The following is a 19079-nucleotide window of genomic DNA, read 5'->3' as shown; positions in this document are numbered from 1 at the left end:
TACGTCTGTTCTGATTGACTTGGTTTTTAATCTACTTTCAATTTTAAATTTAAGAATTAGGAAGCAAAAGGAGCCTTGTGAGTAGAGCACAAGCAGTGGGGAAGAAGAATAGAGAATAACTAGAGAATTATGCAAGTAACAAATAGGAGGGAATTGTACTGGCAGAAACAACTCTTTTAATTCAAACTTCCTCCTTTCTTTTCCTCTTTCTTCCCTTCTGCCAGTATTACATTATTACTGAACTACTGAGATATATTAGCAATCATAAAATTCTAGGGATGGATATATAGAAATATGAGGCAGGCCGGGCGCGGTGGCTCAAGCCTGTAATCCCAGCACTTTGGGAGGCCGAGACGGGCGGATCACGAGGTCAGGAGATGGAGACCATCCTGGCTAACACGGTGAAACCTCGTTTCTACTAAAAAATACAAAAAACTAGCCGGGCCAGGTGGGGGCACCTGTAGTCCCAGCTACTTGGGAGGCTGAGGCAGGAGAATGGCGTACACCCGGGAGGCGGAGCTTGCAGTGAGCTGAGATCCGGCCACTGCACTCCAGCCTGGGCGACAGAGTGAGACTCTGTCTCAAAAAAGAAAAGAAAAGAAAAGAAAAGAAAAGAAAAGAAATATGAGGCAGGCTCTTAGGAGCTCACAGTTCAGTGAAGATGAAAGACTGGTAAATAAACGGTTAAAGCATAAAAGAATAGAGCTATGTACCAAATGTTACAGAGCGCAGGAAAAAAAAAGGTACTTCTTCCTGCCACCGTTTGGAAGCTATATACTTAAATGCTGGAGTAGCCATATTTTATAAAAATATTAAAGACTAAAATGCTGAAAGAGCAAACAGAAATTTTAGACAAGAGAACTTTGTGACAAGGAAGAACAATACCTAATGACTCTCTTGCCTTAGAGCATTTACATTCTTTATAGATAATTCAGTACAAAGATAGAGCTATTTAATATTAGCACCTAAGTGCCATACAAAGACAATGGGCAGGACAGTTTTGAACCAGGATCTTTCTGAACTTTCCTCAGATTATATCATGTAGCAACTACATACTTTCTTCACATGTGATTTGAGCAAGCATAGTACACCAGTTCACAAGGACTCAATCGGTCAATGACTGTCAGTCTTTGATATTTTTACAATGGTTTCTTTATAAAACTAGCATAAATATTTAGTCTTTAATTTTGAAATTAAAGCAATCAGTTTCTTAATAACATTCTGACTACTTCTTACAACCCTGTGATCAGGCTTCACCAAACATCTTACTATTCCATGAAGGCCTTTTGTAACTTCCTATATTGCTAAATATGCTTTTCCTTCTAGAATGCCCTTCTTCCACTTTTCTAGCAAGTAAGAGTTTGCTCTTGGTATCTCTATTATTGCACTAATTATATTGCACTGTAGTTTTAAAACGATACCTGTTTTACCATTAGGCTAAAAGTGTATCTGGGATAAGGGCTGTGATTTGTTCATCTTTATATCCCCAGTGACTAACTCAGGAGCTAGCACATAAAAATGGCTTTGTAAACATTTGGTGGAAAAAACATATTTCTACCATCATATAAGCAGGAGGGCATTATGGGGACTTTATTACAGACTCCCATGCCATTTATTAGAAGAAATTACATTAGAACTGTCTTCGTTAGAGATCCTTAGGCCTCTAAAGGTAAGCACATGGTATACGTGGTAAGCAGTTTCTTCAGAAAAATGCTCCAGAATGCTAGCAAGGAGATTTAATTTGCTTCAAATCCCAAAGAACATAGCTGACATTCAACTGTCAAAAAATAAGTAATCATAGATATAGTAAAATAGGGCACAAGATGCCATTATTAGTAATAGTTTAAACTCTTGTGTACTCAAATTTGCAAACTATCTTTTTATGATTAGAGAGGAAATATATTTTCTTTAAATATTTTTTTAGCCCTGATAAGTTTGTTGTTGGGACAGACCCTTATGAAAAAAGACAGATTAATGAGAAACATAAGGAAGCTTCCTTCAAAGTCAAACATTGAAAAAAAAGGACTACTTCATTTTTTCCCCTTATAAGTGAGAATACGACTAAAACAAGTAAATAATGCTATATGAATAAGCTGAGAAAACTAAGTGAAGACAGAACCATGATCTGAGGCCCTAGATGTTGATCATTCAAGTAAAAAGGACAAAAATCATCCTACAATTGATGTATGAATTGGGTGGTTCAGCAATTTACCAATCAGTATTTTCTTTTTAAAGAAAACATTTTTACACATCCTAAGCTTCATTTTTACCTCTGGCATCTTTTCATCTTGATGTTTTGGGAACATAAGTTATTTTTAAGGTTCCTACAAATGTTCCTATTGTTATAGTAGGTATTCAGGCAGACATAAGCAGAGCAGGAGAACCTCCTCCCCCTGCCCAACCCCAACCAGCAATGTCAGGTGACCATCAGGTGATAGTCAGGAAAGTTGTTAAACTGTCTCTCTAAAATAATAATTGGTCACAGTGATGCCAGAGAAGGGCAGTTTCCCAATAGATAGAAATACCTGAAACTGGTGATCAGCAGCTTCCTGATAAGAGCTCAGGAGTTGGGTGAGTGGGCTCACGCAGGTGCAGTAAGAGGCAAAATGGCAGAGTTTAACTGCTATATGACCTTCCTCTAGGAACACTGGATTAGTAAAGAAAAAAATGCCTCAAGTGAGCATGTGTACAACTCCAGTAAACACACTGCATGTGAAGCCCCTCCCAGGTGCTAGCAGGCCACTGTGTATGCAGATAGCCCACTCAAGGGAAGAATCCGGGGAGGAGAAATGCAACTACCCAGAAGCATGCCAACCTATAAAATCCCAAGTCAAAAAGTCAAACCGTGCACTTGCTCTCTCAAGTTGCCCGCTTGGCCCAATTCCAAGTGTACTTTACTTCCTTTTGTTCTAGCTCTAAAGCTTTTTAATAAACTTTCACTCCTGCTTTAAAACTTGCCTCGGTCTTTCACTCTGCCTTAGGCCCCTTGGCTGAATTCTTTCTTCTAAGGAGGCGAGAATTTTTGCTGCAGACCCCTAGGGGTTCACTGCCAGTAACGTTATCACTTCAAAAATAATCACATAGTGTTACAGATAGAAGTTTTTCCAGGGAAAGACAAAAGTGAGACTACCAAATGTTTTCCATTAAAACATTTTAAAACTGAAACAACTTTCTGAATAGCAAAGAATGGCTACAGTCAACATTTTAATAACTTTTAGGTACAATAGCAAGGAATGGCTACAGTCAACATTTTAATAACTTTTATGTACAAAGTAAGAATAATATTTGTAAGATAAACTGAACAAAAACTTTAAGAACTTAAAAAAAATCTATATTTAATATCAGAGATCATCAATAGAGACATATTGACCCATTAATAGCTAATAAAAAACTGGCCAAAGTTAAACATAGACAAGTAAAAAGAAAGCATGCATAGAAAAAGGTACAAACACAAATGACACAAGATTAATGTGGTTTAACTGTGGAAACAAAGAGTTGATAGCTGATGGCCCAGGATCATTTTAGTCAGTTTTCAAAAATGTCTGTTAAACAGTATACTGTGCACTGTGAAAACTGGGGGATACATATTCTAAAACTAGTACATGTGCTAGTAAAATCCAAATTACAAGTGAACAGACATGACAAAAGATGTCAAGAGCATTTTACAAGATTATTTGGGGCAGGGAGGGACACCCAAGATTAAACGGGTATGGATTAGATTAAAACATCACAGGGTCTATAAAAACCAGTTCCTATGAATACAAACTTATTAACATTAAAAATCCCAACATTGTTAGTACACTTAAAACACTAATCCTCAGGTAAACAAAAATAGTTCACATAGGCTGCCAAAAAATTAAAAAAAAAACCCAAATAAACAAAAAAGACAGTAAACAAGAGATGAAAGCGATTAACAGGAAATTGTAGGGAGTGAAGCTTGGAACGGCAGAGTCCATATAATTATTTCAGAAAAACACAGAGACCTTTTAAACTGTGAAAAACAAATTCATTATGATAACAATTCTTAGAGAGAAGAACAAAGGAAATGCTATCATTACATTTAGACCTTTCACAGGAAAACTAGTCAAGGCTACAAAAGGATCTTATAGTCTTATCTGCTTCCTGTCTGTGCTTTGTAAAATCTGCTACCACCACTACCCCCAACTCAGCTCGAGAACTCTGATAATGGCCTAATATTGGCCTTTGACAAAGTCCAAACAAAATGGTGATAAGAGAATGCCTTTACATAGAATTATCGCCACCATATGCTTTGGAAACAACAACTCTGCACACTGCACTGCATCTTTCTTTCTGCTTTCCTTCCTTATCTTTTCCCTATTCTTTCCCAGAAAAAAGTCAATTTACAACATGCAAGCAAAAGATAATGAAGCTGAAAATACTAGAGAGTAAAATAATATGACAAAATTTGATCTTCAAATGAGCAATTATTATGTATTCCAGCACACTTCATCAGTACACAGAAAAATCTTCTACAGTATGATTATGACTTCCACATAGCTAGTGCCTTCTTTTATTTATTCAATAAACACTGATGCCTTTTGCACCTGAGGCACTATGCCAGATATAGAGTACACAATAATAAGACATGTAAGTTTTAGGAAAAACTTCTTATAAACAAACGGGAAAAAAGCATAGGAGAGAATTTCTGTAACATCCCTGAAGATATACTGGAACCAATATACATCAGCCCTGGACTGCCTACCTGTAAGCAGACTTTTTGTTATGTGAGAAGGATAAAATCTGTATTTTGCTTAAATATATATATTTTTAAGGTTTTTAAAAAATATTAGGTATGCACATAAAGGACATAAATAATTTTACAAGTTTAAAAAATCTTTTTATTATAAAACACAGATATAGAAAACCACGCAAATCAAATGTATGGCTTAATACATTATCTTAAATATACCACCCATATCAAGAAAGAGAACTTTGCCAGCAACTGTAAAAGCCTCTGGAAGCCCCTTTTATGTGCCCCCCAATCATAATCTCCTTTCTACTGCCAAGAGTAACCATGCTTTTATTTAATATTATCCACTTTCCTGATTTTTTCTATAGGCAGTTTTTATCACCCAAAAGTACATCTGTAGACACTATAGTTTAGTCCCACTCTATTAAAAAGTTGGATGTCTTTTAAATTTCTTTCAATCTCGAGGTTGAGGAACCTCTAGATTGTTAAAGAACCTGGGACATTTGACTAGGAGAGTTTCCAACAGCCTGGATTTTGGCAATTACATTCTCTTGGTGCAGTTTAACATGTTCCTCTATTTTCTACATTTTCTGTGATCAGACTCAGGTTTAATCCCTCTGGCAAAACCATAAGTAGTGTTTCGTAAGGGTAGACACATAATACTTGCTTGTTTTTCTTTTTGTGGTAACAGCTGTTGATACTTAGATCTTGGTTCACTGAGGATTGCAAAATGATACTCTATTTCTATCATTTCTTTTATGTTTATTAATTAGAAGACTTTCTAAAACAGATAATTGCCCTCAACTACTATTGGTTATCATGATTTTTTCTTTACTGATAAGTTTTCAAGATAAATTGCTCTTTATGATATTCTGAGGTAGGTGACAATTCCTTTTAATTTAATTTAATTTTTTTTTTGAGACAGAGTCTCCCTCTGTTGCCCAGGCTGGAGTGCAGTGGCCGGATCTCAGCTCACTGCAAGCTCCGCCTCCCGGGTTTACGCCATTCTCCTGCCTCAGCCTCCCGAGTAGCTGGGACTACAGGCGCCCACCGCCTCGCCCGGCTAATTTTTTGTATTTTTTAGTAGAGACGGGGTTTCACCGTGTTAGCCAGGATGGTCTCGATCTCCTGACCTCGTGATCCACCCGTCTCGGCCTCCCAAAGTGCTGGGATTACAGGCTTGAGCCACCGCGCCCGGCCCGACAATTCCTTTTTAATATTATGAATTCATGGATCTTAAAATATTTGCTGGGTTTCAACCAGCTGCAATTATTGTAATTTTTGAAGCTCAAATTCTATCAGCTTAGATCAGTTGTGAGCCTCTTCAAGATGGCTCCTGATGGCCGGGCGCGGTGGCTCCCGCCTGTAATCCCAGCACTTTGGAAGGCCGAGGCGGGCGGATCACAAGGTCAGCAGATCGAGACCATGGTGAAACCCCGTCTCTACTAAAAATAGAAAAAAATTAGCCGGGCGCAGTGGCGGGCGCCTGTAGTCCCAGCTACTCGGGAAGCTGAGGCCGGAGAATGGCGTGAACCCGGGAGGCGGAGCTTGCAGTGAGCCGAGATTGCGCCACTGCACTCCAGCCTGGGCGACAGAGCGAGACTCCGTCTCAAAAAAAAAAAAAAAAAAAAAAAAAAAAAAAAAAAAAAAAGATGGCTCCTGAGTTCTTTTAACAAGCCTCTAAGAGTAATTTTTTTTTAAATTCTCATACCATAAATTCACCATTTTAAAGTATACAATTCAGTGGTTTTCAGTGTAGTCACAAGGCTGCACAAGCACCATTAGTATCCAATTGTAGAAGAATTTCATTCCTCAAAAGAAACCCCACACCCATTGGCAGTTATTTCTCATGGCCCCATCCCTCAAGCCCCTCATAATCACTAATCTGCTTTGCCTCTATGTGTTTGCCTAATTCTGGACATTCCACATAAACAGAATCACAGAATATATGGTTTTTGTGCCTAGTTTCTTTTACTTAGCATGTTTTCAAGATTCACCCAGGTTGCAGCACATATCAATACTTCATTCCATTTTGTGGCTGAATAATTTTCCATTGTGCAGATATATCACAATTTGTTTATCCATTCATCAGCTGAAAGACATTTGGATTGCTTCCACTTTTTGACTCTTATAAATAAGGCTGCTATGAACATTCATGTAAAAGTTTTGGTGGGAATATATGTTTTTCTTTTTTTTAAGAATCTGATACGTTTTGACATATGTACATACTTATAAAACCATCACCACAATCAAGACTGTATACACAAATATCATCCAGAAAGTTTCCTCATGTCCCTTTGTAATCTCGCTCTTCCTATCCACAAAACAACCAGTGACCTCTTTCCATCACCATAGATTAGACTACATTTTTTAGAACTTTAGAGAAACTGAATCATACGATATATAATTTTTCTGACATTTTTCATTCAAAATAATTATTTTCAGGTTAATCTATGTTGCGTGTATCAGCCATTCATTTTTCATATAGCTTAGTAGTATTGCATCATATGAATATACCACAGATGTTTTATCCATTTCCATAATCAATTATCCGTTACCACTGGTGGACATTGAGTTTGTCTCCAGTTTTTCACTACCATAAATAAAATGGCTATGAACATTCACATACAAATATTTTCATGAACATTTTTAAACTTAAAAAAAATAGTCAAACTGTGTTCCAAGATAGTGGTACCATTTTATATTCCTATTAGCCATGAATAAGAGGTCTAATTCATTCACATCTTCACCAGTACTCAGGGAAGCACTCTGAAGTCTCAACACAAAACGCTCCTCCCCCTTCTCACCAAGGGATAAGCCTCAAGTTGTGTGCCTTCTTCCAATCACACCAAGCTGTGTAGGTCACAGCAAGTGTCTCCCCAAGCCCCTTCTTTGTTCTTTGTTCTCAGCCACCCCAGACATCCAAACTATGTCAGCTCCTGCTTGTACTTCCAATGAGGCAACACAGAAACAAATCCCTTAGGCAGCTTGCTCAACAGCCAGAATTTGGGATGCAAGCTCCACTCTTCCCTCCTCCCTGTACCCCCAAGCCTTAAGAGAGTTGAGGAAGGGGCTGATACAGGTAACATAAAATTGCTCTATTTACACATTTCAATGCTGCTATTCTCTGCTTTGTGCAAGTCTGAGGTACTGTAATTTCTTAACTGGAATGTGGAATTGTCATGCAGGGATTTTTGTCAGTAAATCTTTGTTAAATCAGTGTTTCTGTCAGGGAGGGAGGACTGGAATTTCCTATTCCTCTATCTGGTTAATGTCACTCCCAAATTCTCAGTCTTGACTATTTCCTTCACTATTTTAAATATAGTTATTTTAATAACTGCATCTGATAACTCTATTTGCTAAAGTCCCTGTGGTCCTTCACATTGTCTATGGTTTCTTTTGCATTTCTTTCATATAGTTTTGATTCTCACGTTTCTGGTTATTTTTGATTGAGTACAGGGCAGGTATATAAAAGTTTAAAGACAAATTGGAGGTCTAGAATGTAGTTATCTTGTTTCAGAGAGGATATACTTTTACTTCTATGAGATGGATAGACAGTAGCATCAAGGATTACCTTAATCCAACTCAAGAAACTGAAATGATTTCAGGCTGTAATGTAGTTCCCAAGGGAGCCAATCTACTTCTGATTTACCCACTCCTAGGCTGTGGCCTTTTATGGTCTCAACTCAAATTATGAGAGTTTCATTAAAAAAATCCACCTTGGTAAAACTTGAATTCCAATTTTCCCTCTTCCCTATAAGATATCAATAGTACTGATCAGCTTCTCAGCCATTTCTTCAAAAATCAACATGTGCCCTTAGGAAAAAATGGTCCCAAATGTTTGGCTCACTTCATTTTCTCTTGGATTGTGGTTTGGCAATTATTTACTGGGTCTGATGCCTTCAAGCAGATCTTATTTTTATTTGTTTATTTTGAGACGGGGTTTCACTCTGTCACCCAGGCTGGAGTGAAGTGGTATGATCTTGGCTCACTGCAACCTCCTCCTCCCGGGTTCAAGCGATTCTCATGCCTCAGCCTCCTGAGTAGCTGGAACTACAGGCGCCTGCCACCATGCTCCGCTAATTTTTTCTATTTTTAGTAGATACGGGGTGTCAGCACGTTGGCCAGGCTGGTCTCAAACACCTGCCCTCAAGTGATCCACCTGTCTTGGCCTCCCAAAGTGCTGGGATTACAGGCATGAGCCACTGTGCCTGGTTTAGCAGATGTTGTTTATATTTGTGTATCTTTTCAAGTTGACATTGTTAAGAGGATTATTCTGAATTACACAGGCCACCATTACTGGCAGAGAGGTCTGGGTTTTATAAATGTATACTTTATCTACAGTTTTTTTTTCTTTTAAAGTATTTGGGGTAAAATTTTTTCTGGTACCTAAACATCAAACAAACTGCAGGATGCTTAATATCCCTGGTCCTTGATGCTAAATGCTGGTTACAACCTTCTCCTCTCCTCCCCACTCACAACTCCTTGTAAAACTAAGACCGTAGAGGTTTATAAGGTACTCATTAAGTTCACAAAAAATGGTAGCATTTGGAAATGTGAAATAATTTCATTTGTGAAATATTTGTGTCATATCCTTCTATTCCTCTTCATAGTAAATCTCTGCTTTGACCCTTTAGAGGTATGCAACCTTTTTTTAAAGTAAAAACGTCAAGTGAATGGTGCTTGGCCAAAATCAATTAAGTCAATGGTTAGTAGGGACCACGGACAAGCTGCAAGCAGGTAGTCCATGAATCTACTAAATTTACTTCCAGGCTGGGTGCAGTGGCTATGCCTATAATCCCAGCACTTTGGGAGGGCAAAGCAGGAGGACTGCTTGAGCCCAGGAGTTTGAGAACAGCCTGGGCAACATGGCAAGACCCTATCTCTATAAAATAAAAAATTTAAAAAATTAACTGGGCATGATTGCATATGCCTATCATCCCAGCTACTCAAGAGGCTAAGGAGGGAAGATTGCTTGAGCCCAGGGTGTTGGAGGCTGTAGTGAGCTGTGTTCATGCCACTGCATTCCAGCCTGGGTGACGACTAAGAGCCTGTCTCCAAAAATAAAATTTTTTTTAATTTCCAAAAGTTTGTGGAGGGAGAATGTAATCAACAAGATGTTCTTTGGAGATATGCCACCAGGAAAGGATTATGATTTCATATTAAATAGATATGCATTAAATAATATGAAATGAATTTAAAGAAAATAGCTTTAAATATTTTAAGGCTTAACTATGATTGCTCAATGAGTAAAAACTTGCACTAATTGACAAAAAACTATATATTTACAGTGTACAATGTGATGTTTTGAAATACGTACACTTTGCAGATAGGCTAAATTGAGCTAATTAACATATGCATTACTTCACATACTTTTTTTGTGGTAAAAACACTTAAAATCCACTCTCTTAATGATGTTCAAGTATATAATACATTGTTATTAACTGTAGTCACCATGTTGCATAGTAGATATCTTGATATTTCTCCTAATTGAAATTTTATATTCTTTGACCAAAGGGAAATATTATTTTAGAGTTGGCCTGAGAAGAGGCAAATGTAGCTGGAAAGAATTACTTTGAAATTGAGATCACCATTCATTTTAATTCAGATATTAGAAGACTCTATTTATATTTATACTAATTTCCTCTAAGGCTTTCTAACTTTCACTGATTGAAGTTAAAGCAGAAGAATATGGACAGGGACACTGATGAAAAGGGTGGTAAGTTACAGAGCAAAACTAAGAGCAAAATTCAACAAGAGACAAGAGGGAAGCAAGAGGGCAGAATTTCTGTGCAAGAAATTAAGAATTTCATGAAGAGGCAGGGTATGGACCTTAGGGAAGGGAAGATTTCAGCATAACTAGGAAAAGACAAACACAGATGGAGAACAATGAGAGTGGGACACTCATAGGCAGGTATATATAAAGGACAAATCAGAGGTAATGTAAATGGGAATCTTTGGGCAGCTCTAGTTTGAAACATCCTCATTTGTGTTATATTTTTAAATAATGTAAAAGCTGTCCAATGTACAGTAGACACTTTCTAGAATCCTCCCAATCTTTCATCCTAGCCATTGCTGAAAAACTGGAGATAAAGTCCTCATATAGATGGTGGGATGAGAAGAATGAGACTCATAGTCCCACCTGACAAGGTTTCTATAAAAGCAGTTCATCTATGGAAATGCTAAATATATCATCTATTCGTCTTTTAGCATAAAGAAAATGTGTCCATTTTCTTTCTTTCTATGTTAGAGTACAGAGGCACCATCACAGCTCACTGCAGTCTTGAATTCTTGGGCTCAAGTGATACACCTGCCTCAGCCTCCCTAGTAGCTGAGATTACAGTGTGCACCAACATGCCCAGCTAATGTTTTAAAAATTTTCTGTAGATATGGGATCTCACTATGTTGTCCAGGTTGGTTTCAAATTCCTGGGCTTAAACAATCCTCCTGCCTCGGCCTTGCAAAGTACTGTGATTACAGGCATGAGCTATCACACTCATCCCATCCACTTTCTAAAAGTCTAACTGACCTAAGAAAAAAAGGGGTCTGGGTTAAAATTTTTAAAAAGAATGAATACTAGGTAAGATCAGGACCCACAAAATTATATATATCCTATATATAAAATATTTAATGGTTTAAAAGATATTTTCTTGATTCATGTGAGGTGATGTCAACTTAAAATAAATCCTTTAATCACAGGTTTCTACAAGATGACATTGAAAATGGGAGAAAAGACATACCCAATTGCTGGAACAGGAGAGCCACACTAGTGCCCGTGACAGGAAGGCTATCATGTAAAGGAGTCTGGATCAGCTGTCTATCTCCTGCACCCAAAGAAAACAGCTTCTGCAGAATGGGAGAAACATACACACACAAACACACACACACACACACACACACACGCACACACGATTTCAGACATTTTTTAAAAAATAAAAGTATCTTTGATGTTCATTTTTAGAGCAAACAACCATATAAGATCCAATTAACAGATACAAAGGGCAACAATGGATACCCCATAACATTTAAGTTCTTTGTATACTTAAGTGGCATAAGAAAATTCAGTGGTTGAAAGTTGCAAATCTAGTAAAGATAAGACACAAAAATCATTGATAATCATAACTGGCTAAAAAATAATGAAATGTTAAAGTCAACAACATTAATAAAGGCTCATAAAGCAATTCAAGTTTAGAATCATCTGTGATCAAACTCACATTTAATGTTCTGCCCTTTAAGCAGAGGTAGAAGAATGAAGGAGGAGAGAGCAAGAGAGAGAGAGAAAAAAAAAGGATAAAAATTTAAGACAAAAGACAATGAGAAAGACAGAAGAGAAGTAAAAAGGCAAAGGGCAAGAAAAAGAAATGCCAATCTCACTATAAGCAGGATCTTTGTCAGATTGAAGACAATGTGATTTTTAGAAGACTGTCCTCTTCCCCAATATTATATAAGAATAAGCAAAATAAATTATCAACTATTTTTAGGGTTTAAGGAAAAAATCTATTCTTTTAAAAGTGTGGTTGACCAAGAAACAATAAATAAATCATAGCAGCAGAGATTATTTTTTTACTTTAGAGACAAATATGAAAATCTCAAGACATACAGAATACATGAATCTATTAATAAGTAGTTACAATGTAACAAAGAACTGTGTTGAGAGTTTTCTTAGCGTTATCTTCTAATTTTTATCACTCCAACATTTTTCAATCTAGGTTAATAAAAATGAGGTGTAACTATATACAAGAGTAAGAAAGGTAAAAGAGCACATTTAAAAGTTCAACTTAATATATTTCCAAGAAAATACAAACTGCAGTTCAAGTTACACGAAATATGACTTCTAATTATGCTATGTGAAAGACGAACCCTGTGTTAAAATTAACCTCATGACCTAAGAAAAGAATGGAATCTTGAGTGTCTAGAAGGCAGACCATGGGGACAATGCTTAACTAAACTAGGATCTTCCCTAAAACAAAAATATTTAAAGAATTCTTTCTTTCACCATAAATTAAATTAACTGGAGGAGAGGGGAAGAGAAACAATCCTTCTCCACCCCTCTTTCTATTCTATTTACCTGAGACCCTCCAGCCGCTGGGACAAGGCAGGCACAAAGGTTAGCAATTAGACTTTCCAAGGAGACATTCAGGCTATCCACATACACAGTATAGATCAAACCCAGGCAAGCCTGCAAAAAGATAGATACATGTAATTATTTCATGGAAAAAGCATTAAAAATAAATTGTTATGACATCTGTTCTAGGACAATTTCTCTTTGAACCTAGTAAAGTATATTATACAGTGAACATGGAATACATTTTAAACAGCAAAAATTAAGTTTATTAAATTTTCCTTAGAACCAGAACCTCCAAATGAGCTTCTGAGATGAGTTTATGGAAAGCAGAAATCCACAATTCGTAAAACAGATGTGTGTGCTCTGATAACTACTTTAGCAAATCTGTAGCGCTAATATTGTTTTTGCCTCAACTTAGTTTGTTAAACTCCAAATCTCAAGATAGAAACTTAGAAATTTTATCTTGTTTGGTGGTTTTTATAAATCTGGAATGCTTATTCTACAGAAAAATTTAACATGTGAATTGTAAGAAAGGATTGCAAAACAGAGACAAGATTGTACGATTAACACTGAGTTCAGAAGAAGGTAGGTGGTAAAACAGACATGATGCAATCTTTATGAATCTCTTTCAGTATAGCGAAATTTGTGACTTTGAAAACTTAGTATTGGCTTGGAGTTACCCATTGTCATTGAAATCTTGGCACTAAATTAATTCTTTCTTAACATAAATAATCTCAATTTCTGGAAAAGTTTTACAGAAATTTTATGTTAGCACAAACATTTACAAATGAATAAAAATTTCCTCTTATGTTTGAAAATTCTGTGTTTCTAAAATAAGAAAATAACTGGAAGCAATATTTTAAGGTATTTTGACAGAAATATGATCAGAATTATTTGAAATCTCAAACATTCATCCTATTTACTTAAACCTGATTCCGCGTAAGGTGAATAAACATACATAAAGTTGTTAAATCACTCATGCATTTACATTTACTACAGGTAATCAAATTATTTCTTTAGGATGTATACATTCTGGATTTAATAAATGTGGGACCTATCCTTAGAAGTTTTAGTAGTCACATTAACTTATTCAGGTATTTATTTCATCCAACATGAAAATATTTCTTCTGTTCACGCTAACTGTATTTCATAGATGAATTCCTAAATCAATCTAACAATATTTTCAATCCAAACAAATTGTACCATGGTTCACTCAAGAGACTCACACAATAATACAAATTAATAATAACTATGTGTTCTTTACCCTAAAAATTTCTGGATAATATAATCTGGATACCAACACCAGGCTTTTGGGAGCAAACACTTCTGCAGGCTGAATTAAACCAGACACTTCTGCTTCACCTTCAATCTCTTCCTTCTTTGTTCCCTAGAAAAAGAGACACTGAAATCAACAAACAGAAGGGATTTCCTAGACTCATAATTCACAAAAGATGAACATCACCTTAAACATAACTTACACAAATTCAAAATTAATTATAAAATATAATTCAAAAAATCAAACTACAAATAAAGAATAGACTTTAAGAGCAATCTAAAAGTAAAGTAGACAAATTATGAAGCAGGGAATACTTATTTCATTCTTGAAAAGCTCCTTAAGCTCTGGAAATATAACACAACTTTATTTGAGCATTTCCTTTCTGAGTGAATCAAAGGCAAATAAGACATGTTCAAATTATTTTAAATAGTGACCCAAACAATTTAAAATTATACTCACTTAGATGAAAAGTTAAAAAATGATATTTAAATGAAAAGTCAGTTTTCAAAAGAAGAAGATCTGTTTTGGAAATACGATGCTAATTTTCATTTTGGTTTTTCTACTTGTCTCAATCTCTCAAACAAGGATTCTAAGGCTTGCAGAATGCTTGGTGCTCAATGCTCTTGGCAGTAAAGCACAATCGGCTCCAAATTGCTTTTGTTCATAAGCGACAATGCTGATATTTTGAGAAAAGTGAACTTTGTTTTTGTTTTTGAAACAAGGTCTTGCTCTCTTGCCCAGGCTGGAGGGCAGTGGCACAATCACAACTCACTGCAGCCTCAACCTTCTGGGCATAAGGGATCCTCCCACCTCAGCTTCCTGAGTGGCTAGAATCACAGGCACACGCCACCATGCCAGGTTAACTGTTTAGTTTTTGTAGAGACAGGGTCTCCCTATGTTGCCCAGCTGATTTCAAACTCCTGAGTTCAAGTGATGCTCCTGCCTTACCATTCCAAAGTGCTGGATTATAGGTGTGAGCCATCATGCCTGGCTGAGAGAACATTTTTACATACAAAACTGAATTTCAAAATGTATTTAATGCCACTGAACTGAATACTTAAAAATGGCTACATGGCAAATCTTACATATATATTTTACCACAATAAAAAAGGCTTAAAACAATACATAAGTTTTAATAACTAAACACGAGTTAATAAACTTGGAAAAATATGATTCTCCCACTTAACAAACCAAAAAATCCTGATTCCCCTCTTTTTAATAGCCTATATCCCACTGTCAACAAATCCTGATTTCTTACCTACTCTATTGCTACCATAATGCTGTGAGCTACTATAATCTCTTGTGTGGATTACTCTACCAGCCTCCCTTCATCTCCTTTACTCTTCTTTAGCCCCACTTTGCTTCCTTGCTGCTCTTTAAACACACTGGGCATGCCCCCATCCACTGATCTATGCACTTCTGTGTTATTCATTTGCCTAAATACTCTTTCCACAGATATTTTAATGACTCAATTCCTCATCACTTTCAAGTTTTCATTCAAGCATCTTCTGCTCTGCTAAGCTTTTGCTGACAACATTATTTAAAACTGCAATGCCCTAACACTCTCTACCCACTTTCTCTGCTTTATTTTTCTCCATGGCACTTGTTACTATCCAACATATTGGATATCTATTTCGCTTATCTTGTTTTTTAGTTTGTCTGTCAACCACACTAGCACATGCTCCCATAAAGGCCAGGATTTCAGTTTTGTTCAATGGTGATCTCCCAGTTCCTAAAATAAGGGCTGGGCCCATAGTTGATACTTAATATTTATTCATTGCATACATGCATGAATACATTTTCTTGGCATAGTTTTTTAAGCATTTTATCAAGGGAAGTCTTTTCCCCCCTATTCATAGAGGCCAAGAATTATATTTTCTATTTCCTTTAGAGCTCATTTAGTTTCTATTACAATGCAATATAACAGTATTAGATGTCTGTGGAATGCGCACATCCAAAGGGAACTGTTTACTTTTTGTATGTATGATAAAGGCCATATGCTCTTGAAAGATTTTCATTTATTACAAAGCAAAAACAAAAATTAGGTTGGTTGGTTTCTGGAATCCTTAGAAATAATAAAAATGTGATGAATATGAATTTACCAAAGATTTCCACACTTAATGAATCATATTCTTCATGGATTACCAACAAATTCAAAATGACAAAAGAATGACTAAAATTCTTGGAAGAGATAAAGCTATCCACATTTTTATGGGATTGTGATAAATGCCCTAGAGTACCATTAGAAGCCAGCGAGAGTAAGTAGAAAACCATTTCAAATATATGACCATTAATTTACTTTGACCAAAACACAAAATAGAATGCCATTGGTCATTTCTTAAAGTTGCTCTTCAATTAAACACTCACCAAAAGAAAAAGTTATTAACAAGAAAGAAAGGCCGGGCGCGGTGGCTCACGCCTGTAATCCCAGCACTTTGGGAGGCCGAGGCGGGCGGATCACAAGGTCAGGAGACCGAGACCACGGTGAAACTCCGTCTCTACTAAAAATACAAAAAATTAGCCAGGCGCGGTAGCGGGCGCCTGTAGTCCCAGCTACTTAGGAGGCTGAGGCAGGAGAATGGCGTGAACCTGGGAGACGGAGCTTGCAGTGAGCCGAGACTGCGCCACTGCACTCCAGCCTGGGCGACAGAGCGAGACTCCGTCTCAAAAAAAAAAAAAAAAAAAAAAAAAAAAAAGAAAAAGAAAAAGGTCCAATAGAGTGAAAATCAGTATTAAGTAAAAAATAATTTTTATTTATATCACTTTTTATTATAGATGTTGACTTTTCCTTTGTAAATGTGCTACAAATCCTAAAATATTCTTAGTTCTTAATTTTAGTATCTCTAGGAATGCAATGTCCCAAGTTTAGAGAAAAATTCTTATTTCTGCTTTTAAAGCAAAATGTACTGCTGTGATTAAACACGCACACACACACACACACACCCCCCCCCCAAATAAACCCCAAATTTGTTAGGTAAAATAAAGTTTGTTATAGAATGGTAAAGTGACACTTTTGATAAAATTTTTCTAGAAATAATTTATTATGTAAGAGAAATACTCCCTCTTCTACACAGCTGCTAGATATATCCTGTGTAATAATTATATAATGACACTAGTTTTATTTGGTGTGTGTTTTACAATGACAGATTTCACCTACTGAAAAGATGTGAGAAACTTAAAAATAAGCAGGAAATTCAAAACATAGTTTATGAATATGAGATACTCTAATAATGCTTCTAAATTCAATATTTTTCAGTATAAAACAGTTTCACATATTTTATCCAGCTGAACAATATTTTAAAGGCTTTGCCAACTTAAGATTATTTCTTCTCATTAAATTGGCCACTTAAAGATTATTCCTTGCTTTTAGTAGGTCTCATTAAAGATACAAATTTAACTTAAACACTGTTTACTCAATTATCTCACATTGACTTACAAGGTCAATACATATCATAATCACATGCCACAACTTGCCCATTTGTAGATATCTTTGCCTACCAATTACTACTATGGATTACATTTGCCAGTGATTCCCAGCTTCTGTGTAACTTATATTATGTGTAGTTCATAGTCTCTGTGCTTCAATAATATGGGATAAATTAGTACTCACCATATCAATCTGGACTAAAAGTGCTACTACTGCTCCTAAAACATATCCTGAGACAAAAAGTACTAGATTGCTGATTGCATGCAATAACTCGATGTAGCAGATCAGCACAAGCTTTAAGGAAGTTTATCTTACCATTCAGGTTGAACACTTCAGCCTCTTCTTTGTTGTATCTTGATGCTTAATTTTAGTATCAAAATAACTGTCAAGTCCTGATCCTTCTATCCTTAAAGGACCTGTGCCATCCAACATCTCTGTGCTATGTTCATTTTTAACAATACTGTATCACAGTAAAAATCTTCCCACAGCATTTCTTAAATAATCACTTATAAAAAGAGGATAAAATTAATTCCACAAGTAAAACATTTTCAGTCCTAAATTTCCTTTCCAAAATGTAATATATAGCAATTGTACCACTATATAGAATTGTCTCAGTAAAGCAATTTAAGAACTTAAAAATTTTCCAGAATTGGAAATAATGGAGCCTAAGTAGTTGCAAAATTCTATAAGTTCTAAAATTCTCCCCAAAACCCTTCATTTCTTGCCAAATAATATTTTAATCATGTTGACATGTCCACATGATCAAACCAGGTTTGCCCTTTCATTGGTCTGGAAAATAATGAATACATAAGAAATACACATTTTAGGATAACAAGCCTTCAAACCATCTAGGCCACCAGTCTTCAGTTCAGAATCAAGTTTACCTCTAGCAAAGAGAATATACTGCAGATTTTCCCCTTCAATAGCAGAGCCCTGGGGCTCTACAGTATTCAGAAGACAGGACAAATTCTATTATATGTCTACTATATATCTGCTCATAAAGAATTCCGGTTTTAGCATGTAGTGAGCCAAGATCGCACCACTACACTCCAGCCTGGGCAATAGAGGGAGACTCCGTCTCAAAAAAAAAAAAAGAATTCTGGTTTTAGTGGCACTAAAATAGGAAGTGTTTTCTCCTGGAACCTAAAAGACATTACTGAGCAAAAGGGTCTCCTAATGAAAGAATGTTGGAAACAATACGTTAAAAAGGTTGCTTTACTGCAGGATTTCTCAAATTTTGATATGAAAGTATTGTTTGTTCAATTCAAAGCACAGTATTTGTCAAAATTATTGGATCTCTACATTATGGCACATCTAGAAGACCTGGTGCCCTATGGAACACATACTGGGAAATGCTGTCATGAAGTATTATATGATACAAAATGTCAAAACCTTGTTTAATGACTATGTAATGTGGCATATTAAAATACTGCATGAAGAAACAGGACATTTGGTTATAAACAAGTATCATGCAATAAATTCTACAACACACATTCATCTATAAAGGACCTCTTCAAGGAGAACTACAATCCACTGCTCAAGGAAATAAGAGAGGACACAAACAAATGGAAAAATATTCCACACTCATGATTAGGAAGAA

At 36.1% G+C, this 19079-nt stretch overlaps 1 protein-coding gene across 7 annotated transcripts in view; it reads right to left on the bottom strand.

The window, feature by feature from the left end:
- The window catches only part of LOC105488765 (SET binding factor 2), a 547946-nt gene that overhangs the window by 281764 nt on the left and 247103 nt on the right, over positions 1-19079 (bottom strand). For all 7 annotated transcript variants that reach the window (XM_071075110.1, XM_071075112.1, XM_071075109.1 and 4 more), the window contains exons 4-6: positions 14041-14163; positions 12780-12890; positions 11452-11557 (exon numbers count right to left, since the gene is read on the bottom strand). In XM_071075110.1, coding sequence (XP_070931211.1) covers positions 11452-11557; positions 12780-12890; positions 14041-14163 — 340 coding nt within the window. The remainder of the gene's footprint in view (positions 1-11451; positions 11558-12779; positions 12891-14040; positions 14164-19079) is intronic.

The sequence above is a fragment of the Macaca nemestrina genome, chromosome 12 (assembly GCF_043159975.1).
Source record: "Macaca nemestrina isolate mMacNem1 chromosome 12, mMacNem.hap1, whole genome shotgun sequence".
Lineage (NCBI taxonomy): Eukaryota > Metazoa > Chordata > Mammalia > Primates > Cercopithecidae > Macaca > Macaca nemestrina.
Note: the sequence above shows the minus strand (reverse complement) of the source record. Positions and strands in the feature narration are given on the sequence as shown.